This window comes from Mus pahari, chromosome 7, assembly GCF_900095145.1.
Source record: "Mus pahari chromosome 7, PAHARI_EIJ_v1.1, whole genome shotgun sequence".
In the NCBI taxonomy this organism is placed as follows: Eukaryota; Metazoa; Chordata; class Mammalia; order Rodentia; family Muridae; genus Mus; species Mus pahari.
In genome coordinates, this window is record NC_034596.1 from 30,075,949 (window position 1) to 30,086,417 (window position 10,469).

The 10,469-nt window shown below is 45.4% G+C and overlaps 1 protein-coding gene across 2 annotated transcripts in view; it reads right to left on the bottom strand.

Moving 5' to 3' along the window:
* Positions 1 to 10,469, bottom strand: part of Slc26a4 (solute carrier family 26 member 4) — a 46,418-nt gene that overhangs the window by 11,912 nt on the left and 24,037 nt on the right. For both annotated transcript variants that reach the window (XM_021202432.2, XM_029540932.1), the window contains 7 exons: positions 10,143 to 10,290; positions 8,844 to 8,957; positions 4,659 to 4,736; positions 4,459 to 4,554; positions 4,096 to 4,202; positions 1,968 to 2,037; positions 359 to 451 (listed from right to left, as the gene is read on the bottom strand). In XM_021202432.2, coding sequence (XP_021058091.1) covers positions 359 to 451; positions 1,968 to 2,037; positions 4,096 to 4,202; positions 4,459 to 4,554; positions 4,659 to 4,736; positions 8,844 to 8,957; positions 10,143 to 10,290 — 706 coding nt within the window. The remainder of the gene's footprint in view (positions 1 to 358; positions 452 to 1,967; positions 2,038 to 4,095; positions 4,203 to 4,458; positions 4,555 to 4,658; positions 4,737 to 8,843; positions 8,958 to 10,142; positions 10,291 to 10,469) is intronic.

Below are 10,469 nucleotides of genomic sequence, written 5' to 3' on the forward strand. Positions count from 1 at the left end.
TTCCCTCCCTCCCCTCCCCCCTCTCCCCTCCCTCCTCCCTGTTCTCCCCTCCTCTCCCCTCTCCCACATTGTAGGTTATTTGGAGCACAGATGTTATGATGTAGTTATTTGTTCGTTTTGTATTTTGTTTTGTGAGTCTAGGTCTAAGTCCGTAGCCTTGGCTGGCCTAAAACTGAACAGCCATCTTCCCGCCTGAGCTTCTCAAGCGCTCAAACCACCATACTGTGCCACAACAGAGTTTTTAATGCCCTCCACAAAGAGAGCCAAGCATAAGGCCTTATTCCTGGCTGATACCTGATAGATGAGTGAAATCCGAAAATAAGTTTAAAAAGTCAAACTTGTAGAATAAAATACTTACTGTTGACTTGACACATTTTTTAAAGCCATCAACATTGCCATAAAAAATGGGACTGGAAAATCTCAGGATCTTCACTCCTTCAGGCTCTTCAAGCTGGCATTTTTTTTTTTAAAGGGGGAAGGGAGGGAGGGAGGGAGGGAAGAGAGAGAGGGAGGAGAAGGAGATCGAGGTTAAACAAATCCACACCTCAAATCCTCACCTCCAGTCCCGCCTGTTGGGTGGCACGGTTACTAAGAGGAGCTGGGCAGAGCTCCTCTGAGTTATGGGGCATTACCCAGTAAGGAGTTAGATACATAAGAAACATCAGAGGCCCCAGAATCAGAACAGAAGCAGAGTGCAGAATTACAGTAGCTAACAGGCTGCCACCACCCATATGAAGAAAGCGGCTCTAAAGGCAACATGACTGGTCTCCAGCCTCAGCTACTGATGGTTTTGATTTTGCTAAAATTCTTTGTGCAGGAGGATGGACAAAAGACATCTGTGGGGTTCAGAAACTGCCGTATGGTGTTTTTTGTTTGTACCCTACTGGGGTGGCTGCTCCAAGAGTGAATCGCACAGCACCATAGAGTCATCTAGCCCTAAGCATTCGCAGCCAGGGCCGGAAAGGCAAGTCCCGCCAACACAGAGCTCAGAAGCTGGAGTCCACGGTAAGGCGCAGAACTGAGCAGTGGTGGTGAGCCGTGCAGATGCCTACCTCTTGTACACCCTGGTTTCTTTTCTTTCTTTCTTTCTTTCTTTCTTTCTTTCTTTCTTTCTTTCTTTCTTTCTTTCTTTCTTTCTTTCTTTCGGTCTTTTGAGACAGGGTTTCTCTGTATAGTACTGGCTGTCCTGGAACTCACTTTGTAGACCAGGCTGGCCTTGAACTCAGAAATCCGCCTGCCTCTGCCTCCCGAGTGCGGGATTAAAGGCGTGCGCCACCACGCCCGGCTACAGCCTGGTTTCTAAAAAGCGACAGGATTCTTACATGCGTTTCTATAGACACACCGTCCTGTTACCATGGTGTATTTTACACAGCCTCTTGATCTCCAGCTGCTAATGATACTTTTTTTTTTTCTCTTGATGATACTTGGCTCAGCATTACAGAAGGATTATGGAAATAAACTAAGTAATAGCTGGTAGAATTCCAGGTTGAATGTAAAATTCCCAGCACTCACATGGTGACCCACAACTGTAACTTCAGTTCCTGGGATCTGGCACCCTCAAACAGACATTCATGCAGGCAAAACATCAACACACATGAAAAAAATAAGTAAATACGTTTTTAAATCATCCTTAAAAAAACATTAGAGGCGTTAGGCAATTTTATAAAGACTATGGATTACAGACAAATATAATTTCTATTAAATATCTGCAAGTAATCTAATTGCTTACTATATTTAACCCCTCATTATGAGTTTTTACACTAAAATAATATTCAACTACCATGGGTAAATATCCTGTAATGGATTTATGAAGAATCCAAAGTTCTCAAAACACTCACAGTCTACTGATGGACTTTCCCAACAGAAGTCCTCTTGGCTCGTACCTAACGTGCTAAAAGAAATCTGAGGCTCCTTGAATTTTGGGCTAGCGAGCCATCCTGTGACAAGCGTCTCACAAAGGCACTTACGTTTTTATAATGTGTGATGCTTTTGTAGATGTCTGTGTTGGGGACACTTCCAAGGCCATTCCATGAAGGGCTGTAAGAAGAAAAATGAGCCCTGGAATTTTATCTTTTATGTTATTTTATTTTTTTACAACAGTTAAAAAGTCAAAAAGACATCACTGCTAGGAGAGAGAGCCTCGTTCTGGTGTTTTGGACTCTGCCTTTATTGCCGATGACATTTTTCTGTATCTAACTCTGAAATGAACAGCTGGTGTTTGCGTGGGACTGAAGAAAGAACTAACTGTGAGTCTCTTCTGATGGCTGGGAGACATAATGAGCAGTTTGGAGTTCATAACAATTTATAGCAGAGGCGTCAAGCTTTCTCACGTGGCAAAGCTGGAAGCCCAGCCGAAACTCTGAACAGCCAGCACTATTATCCCTGTTTTTTATTAGTTCATAAAATAACGTCCAGAGGAGCCAGAGGAGCCACTGGGTGACGGACGCATAGCGTGTCTTTCACACACGGGGCTTTGGTTCCTCCCACTTCCTTGTGATTTATGGCAACCTGCTGCTGGAGTATCGCGTCTGCAAGTGATCACATTAGTCTCTGCTTTTTAAAAGCAGCAGCCTTCCTGAAGCAACCCCTGCCTGTTGACCGGACCACCGATTTCCTGTTCCCGGTGCAATCAGATAAATTCCATGTCTCTCCAACTGTGACTCGTGGCATATGCTGAATGCAGCGCCTGGAGAAGGACTAATTGTTTGGGGTCCTTTCAGCATTGTGCTTTCTAGATCAATGTTATAATTACTGGAAATTAAATACTGTAAATGGTACTGCTTTTTGTTGGCTAGGCGCCTGGTTACCAAACCTGCAACTAAATTGTACCACCAAGCTTTCCCTTGGCACAACGCTGAGCTCATTTTTAAGTTAAATCATAAGTTAGTCTTTCTCAAAGAAAACGAAAAGAAAAGCCACCTTCCTTCTCAAACAATCTCCTAAAAGACAGAGCCGCTGAGCTCACTTGGCACAAGAGGCAACGTCCCCTACAGACAGTTTCTTCATTTTTTTTCTTTGTAGCAAACGGGGGCCCTCTGGAAGCTAATGAACCCTTTCAGGACCCTGTGCTGAGGGAGCCAGTCACAACCTTTCAAGTAGAAAACAACATGCTAACAGAGGGAAGGCAGGCGGGCAGAGAGCTGATTGGTGGTGAGGGAGAGGTGAGCTCATGCTAAGTTGAAGATATCTATGTTGGTGTTCCTTCTTCCATCACTGCCCAGGCAGAGAAGAGGGCAGACATCTGAAAAGGCAAGGGAAAAACTAAAAGGGGCAGAGGCTGTGCTCCCGCAAGCCCAGGAGAGCACACAGCTAAAACCAAAGTCAAAACAAAACCTGTCACCAACCAGATAATCCGCCTTCAGCCTGCCTCGCCTGCCTTCATAGGCTATTTCCACCATGACTCACAGCTCTGCTGCATCCACGGAGCATACGAACTAATCTTGTTTACCTCACATAATTGGGCATTATGTGCCTTGTCTGTCGGATTGGAATGAATCCTGACTGTAATAATCGTTGTAAAGGTCGCAGCCGTGTAATGAGTTACTAGCTCTAAAGAGTAAAATACGTGGGACTACATTGGCTATATTGAGGCGCCGACTTGTTCCGTGCCCGGTGCCCAGTTCTATGACTGCTGCCCAGTGCCTCTAATGGTCATCTGATTTAACCAGGGTTGAAACAAAGCAAGTTCAGACTTTGTCTGATCCGTGTGTCTAGCCTTCATGTTAAGACAATCAACCAACGGAGAGCAGAGCGGGGAGCCTGTGAGGGAAGGCATAGATAGGGAGTGAGCTGTGATGGGATTTAAGACTTAGTTCTGCCAATTAGTAACTGACAGCATTAAGAAAGATCTCTAAGCTTTCTGAGCTTAAACTTTCTCACCCGCAGAGTAAGACTAATCGGACCTACTCAACAGTGTAAGGAGGTGTGTAACTCATACACTCAGTCAGTACATAATATCATAAAAAGAAGTTGTGTCGTGGTTAATGAAAACAGGCTAGGAAACATCAGGTTGAACCTTCTATCAGAAGCCTGAGTTCGTATTTGGGGTTTTTTTCCCCCCAGGGGAGGGAGGTTGTTTTGTTTTTTAGTACTTACAACTGAACTCTCAGGACCACAGTCAGCAGTCCAAATAAAAGGCCAGCTAGCAAGCCAAGGTCCAGCCCCAAAATGATGGACATGATGCACGTGAACACCCAGATAACCTGGAGGGGGGAAGAAATGAACGTGATCCCTATCAGTCCATCAGATGACAATCAAGTGATTGAAAATGGATCTTCTCAGAGATCTAGGGCCTTCACATAGAAGACATAGAAGCAGGCTTGGCCTGCTCCACGCTATTCTAAGTGTGCTCTGGAGTTACCAACACCCAGGCTAGACTTAGGGAATGGACATCGGGAGTGACAGGCGCATCAAGACACTGCGCTTTACTTAAAGGGAGTTGTGTGGTAGGTGACTTACAGCATCAGTCTTATTCTGCTTCCACAGACGAGGAACGTCACACACCTGCATAAACATCCCCTTCAGGTTGGCAATGACAACGGCTGCCAAGACTGACTGTACAGAGACATGGAAGGCTGTGTTATCCAAGGCTATGGTTTCCACGTGTTGATTTCCGGTATCCTGCTATTACTCTGGTGTACAGAAAAGCAGGGTTTTACCTTCTGCAAGGGTTCCAGAAGCTTCCCCAGGGCAACGATGGCGACCATCACGATTACAGCTGAGATGATGCCAGCCACCTGAAAGACACTTCCATGAGGTGGGCACACCTTGCTCACCACAGGCCACACTCGTGCACTCGGCCACACCGAGCCCTTCCTCAGCTCTCCCTTGCTGCTCAGTATTTAGAGAAATTATTTGCTGAGCCCATGCTAAATGGTAAAGACTACAGAGCAATATATACCCACGATATGCCCAGTCGTGCTGAGAAATTAAAGAGAAGAGGAAAACTAAAGCTGTTAAAGTCAAACTAGTTTGTTTTGAGTTTCATTTGAGTGGCTAGTGCCCACTGGTGTCAGTTTAGAAGGTCATCCTTCTGGTTGTTTGCCGTGCAATGAGTCATAGACCCTCCCAGTTCCTCCAATAACAGAGTTGGCTGTCACACTTTTGGGAATGAATCCTTATGACATATATTAGGCTCTTCTGCATTATGAAAACAGCAGCCATAATGGTTGCTCTAGTCACAGAGGTACCTGTAGCTCATAACGTCCATGAACACCTCAGGGAAAATAAATTAACCCATGTTATCACAAATTCACAGCATCACACTGGCACACCCAGTCCCCCCCCGCTCCTGTCTCCTCCAACAACTGTAGGCACAGGTTTCAACCAAACACTGGCAGCAGCAATGGAGTAATCCTGGGATAAAGGAAGCTCGGAAACTTTACCTTCGCTGGCAAAGAAAAGTTCTGCTAAGATCCATAGAGAGTAGGGAGAGAGGCTGAGGGGGTGGGGACAATTCCTGGTCTGATCAGTTGGTTTGGCCAATGAGTTCTCTGCTGAGACAGCATAAGGCATGGCTGATCTGAAGACTAGAAACTCTGCAGCAGAGGAGAAAAGACAGGGAAGCCGAAGCAGACTGGTCAGAGGAAGGAACAGGAGAGGTGAGTCAAGCAAAAGCCCAGCCCCGTGCGAGGCGTCCAGCGAAAAGAAGCAGGCACAGCAGACGTCAGAGGAAACATTCATTCCATCTGGCATACTGGCTATTTATGTTTAGGTATAGGTCGGCCTGGGCAATATTATGAATATTATAAATATTGAGAATCTCAGTCTACATTGCCTACTTCCTCTTCCTATCTGATCTTCTGGCTCCATGGCCCAGGTTCCCAGCGCCACAGTGAATAGTTTCCTCTTCTGTCTAAAAAGGCAATATTCTCCTTCCTTCTTTCCCTCTGCCCTCCTCCCTTCTTTCCCTCTGCCCTCCTCCCTTCTTCCCCTCCCCCTCCTCCCTTTTTTCTTTCCCTCCCCTCCTCCNTCTTCCCCTCCNCCTCCTCCCTTCTTCCCCTCCCCCTCCTCCCTTTTTTCTTTCCCTCCCCTCCCCCTTCTTCCCCTCCCCCTCCTCCCTTCTTCCCCTCCCCCTCCTCCCTTCATGTCTTCTAGCTCCTCCAGTTACTTGATCGGTATTTATTGAGTCACTTGCATTCTTGCTAAGGTTGAGGAACTTTATGAGTTAGTAAGAGGTACATTCGGAGACAGGGACAACTATCTGCACAACCCAGGACAGGAGAATGGCCATTCACTCACCAAGGATATGGAGTAGAAGTCTCTAATTATAGACTCCAAAGCTGATTTTGATCACACTATCAAAACCTTTAAGGGATTAATTACTTGACTTTACTGTATAAAGCTTTGAGAAGACTCAGCTCCTGGCAAGTGAATTCTTGTTAAGTGAGAAGGTAATTAGAGCTATAAAGTCATTTGTATTAAGAATCACTTTTTTTTTTCTGAGCCAGCAGAAGTCAGTGTAGCGGTGAGAGAAAGAACAGGACAGAAGGGTAGGCTCTTGTACAGTCCCAGGATAGAAAACACTTCAAGGCCACCAGCTCTGCTTCTTCTGTTTGTTCTTCAACAACTGCGTGTCTGGTACTCCTTAGGTGTGACCCAGCATGTGTGTCACAGATGCTAAGGGGCCATTTCTCCCTCAAGGTGTAGAAAATCAGCATTTAGTCGTCAGCGCATGCTAGGACTTTACACTTGTTTAGACCTCTCAGCATCCCCTCAAGGTAGATGTAAGTGCTATTCCCACTCATACTGAAGTGGAGGCTCTAGCATAAAATAGGAGGAACCACGCAAGAGGACTCAATAGTTTGATTGGTCACAGGTCCCTGGATTTCAGTGCAAGATCTTAGACTTTTAACCCTAGAACTTAATATGCTTTCCAGTAATTAAATATCAAGCCGGTTCTGCCTTGTTTCCTTCTTCATTCCTACCTCCTGGCTTCCTTCCCTGCTAAATATAATGCAGGCCAGTGTGTGGCAGAGGATATTAACTTACCAGAACACCATGATCCCCCAGCCCTTTGCCAAGGAGGTCACTTTACATGACATTATTAGGGGGCAGCCAGCCCAGGCCTTGTTTGGGCCTGAAGTGTAACAGCAGGAGAATGACAGGCAGTAGCTGGGGATCCAGCTGCACCCACACGGGACCAAGCATCCTGGGGAGTCCATCAGTGCCCACCACTGATGCAAACTGCAGGATCTCCACATGCTGACAGCTCCAGCCTGCAACAGGCCTAGCCTGGGGCTGAACTCTGACTGCGCCTCCCCTTGGCAACAGACTCTGCATTTGCTTCATGGTGTGTACTGGTTCCTTCACCTATTTCCTCTAAACTAGAAATAATCACAAACAGCTTTCTTTTCTTTTCTTTCTTTCTTTCTTTCTTTTTTTTTTTTTTTAAAGAAAACCTCTAAGAATTAAAATTAAATTTTGCTTCAGTGTAGCCAAAAATTGGTAGAGGCTAATTAATAGGAGAGGAACACCACATATATGTGGTGACGTCATCTCTATTATGGTAACACCATCTGTGTTGTGTAAATGTCATTCATACCGTGGGGACCTCCAAGGTGCTGCACGCACATTTAGAGCTCTCCCAGGGCAAGCCACTGCTGGCATCATTGAGTTCTCAGTATTTGCTTCCGTTCGTATGTCTCTACCTTAACAAGACCCTTGTACATGGTGTGTTTTACAGCAGCTTGGGTTTATTCTCTTTTACAGTCTCAGGCCTTTTTGGTCTTAAATAATGTTCTTTTCTATGTCAGGAAGCTAAAGCCTTCTGAGGCTTGGCAGAAACCCAGTTATAGTCCAAGGCTAGGCTTTGCTCTGTGTGGAGCCGAGTCTGGTCTGGAACAAACTTTGAGAGCCTTTCCTGAGCTTTTTGACCAGCCTCAGGAGGAATTCTCCAGAGATTATGAGAGCAACAACCGGAAGCCATACTTAAGAGGCAAAATTAGATCCACATTGAAAACATCAAGACCAGAAATAATACTCAGGAAGAGACCCCCAAAAATATTACAACAAAAACATTCTTGTCCAACAAATTGTGGTTCTGTGAATCTAAAATCGCCTGGAGAAGTTTCTGACTTTTGAAAAGGAAATATGAACAGGAAGTATAGTAACTTGGGTTGGAGAGATGTCTCAGTGGTTAAGAGCACTGGCTGCTCTTCCAGAGCTCCGAGGCTCGGTTCCCAGCACTCATGTAGTGGCTCTGTAACTCCACATCTGTAACTCCAGTCCCAGGGGATCCCATGCCCTCTTCTGACCTGCATATATATAAATCGCAAGGCTTCAAAACGCTTCATTTTTCTACTGGAGTTTGGACTCAGGGCCTCATACATTCAGAGCAAACATTCTAAACTATATCCTCAGCATTTGTTCCCCACCCTTTCTAAGATTTATTTATGTTACATATGTAAATAACTGTTGCTATCTTCGGACATACCAGAAGAGGACATCGGATCCCATTATAGATGGTCATGAGCTACCATGTGGTTTCTGGGAATTGAACTCAGGACCTCTGGAAGAGCAGTCAGTGCTCTTAACCTCTAAGCCATCTCTCCAGGCCTCCCTTTTTCTTTTGTAGTTCTGTGTGCAGTTATCAGCCAGGTAAACACTGACAAATAAGAATTTGGCAATCATGGTTCCAGGAGCCCGTAATTATTGCTATTAAAGAATTTTTTGATAAGGGTTGGGCAAGTCAAAGAGATGAGGCCCAAGTTGGATCAGATAAGGAAACACAAGTCCCTCTCTGAAGGCCAAGAACTGTTGTGTCCAGTTTTGTGGAAGCGTCTCTAAGCCACCAACCCCCTCCTGTCTCCTGTTATTGGGGTTATCCCTCTGTCTCTACGTACCTGTGTCTTCCCCCCGGTGCTCTCCTGGACAGCCGTTCGAGACAGAGCAGTGGTAGCCACGAAACAGGAGAAAAATCCAGAGAAGACGTTGCTTATCCCAAAGGCAATGAATTCCTAAGGGAGAGACTGGGTGACAGGGATGCTGCAGAGAGAATCATCCTCAGACCCTCATCGAGTGTCCGGCAGGATGGCTCAGTGGGCACCGGCACTTGCCATGCAAACCTGGTGACACGAGTTCAAGTCTCAGAACCCACGCAAAGGTGAAAAGAGAGATCTGACTCCACAAAGTTGTCCTCTGACTGCCATACATGGTCCGTGGCACACAAGCCCACACACATCGTGAGCATACACACAATAATCGCTTAAAACGGCAATAAATCACCAAGAGTTACTTGGCCACGCGAAAAGCTCTCTTTCTAACTTAATAGTTAATTGTCATGTTGCTTTTGACCCAATGGAATTAGCTTTTTCTTAAATCGGTGCTTGTGCTAGCTAGATTTGTGTAAACTTGACACAAACTAGAGTCATTTTGGAAGAAGGAACCTCAATTGAGAGAATAGCCCCACCATATTTGGCCTATTGCCAAACCTGAAAGGCATTGTTTTCTTTTCTTTCTTTCTTTTCTAAATTTCTGTTTTGTTATTGCTTTGTTTGTTTAGTTGGTTGGTTTTTCTAGACAGGGTTTCTCTGTGCAGCCCTGGCTGTCCTAGAACTCACTCTATAGACTCACTCAGAGAGCCACCTGTCTTTACCTCCTGAGTGCTGGGCATAAAGGCATGTACTACTGCTGCCCAGCTTTAGGGCTTCTTTTGTTTTCTAATTAATGATTAATCGAGGGCTCAGCTCACTGTAACCGTGACATCCCTGGGCTGGTCTTGAGTGCTAAAAGAAAGCAGACTGAGCAAGTCACAAGGAGCAAGCCAATAAGCAGCACCCATCCATGACCTCTGCATCAGCTCCAGCCTCCAGGTTCCTGCCTTAAGTTCCTTCCCTGACTTCCCTGGATGACAGGCTAAAAGTTGTAAGCTGAAATAAACTCTTTCCTCCCCAGATTGCTTTTGGCCATCGTGTTTTTATCACAGCAATTGAAACCCTGACCAAGACAGTGTTGATTTAACTAATTTCTTAAGAAGTAAGGTGACTTGGTATGTATATTTCAAAAATAATCAAGACAAGAGAGATAAAAGCTAGTCAAAGAAAACAACACTTTCCTTAGGTGAAGCCCAAGTCTCCCCGACTCGTGTTTCCTGTACTTGTTCTCAGCCATATAAATTCAGCTCAGCAGATAGGTGGCCATACCTGGTTCCCATCGATGACATAGTCATGCTTGGTGGCGTAGACTTTCCCTACAGATACTGCAATAGCATAAGCCACCACAGCAATGGAAAAGGATGCAGCCAGCATGTCTGAAAACAGGCCCACAGATGGCAGGACAGGAGGCAAGAACCTGGCAATTGAAAAACTGTTGTGAAGATGTGACAACCTTCCCCAACCCTGCCAAACACTCTCTTCACTCATTGACGTGGTAGGCACAGAAGGACACAGCCCAAGGAAACAAAATGGATAGGAGGTACATACATACGAACATCTGCTTTCCTAATTTCTTTCTTTTTTAAAAAAAAAAAA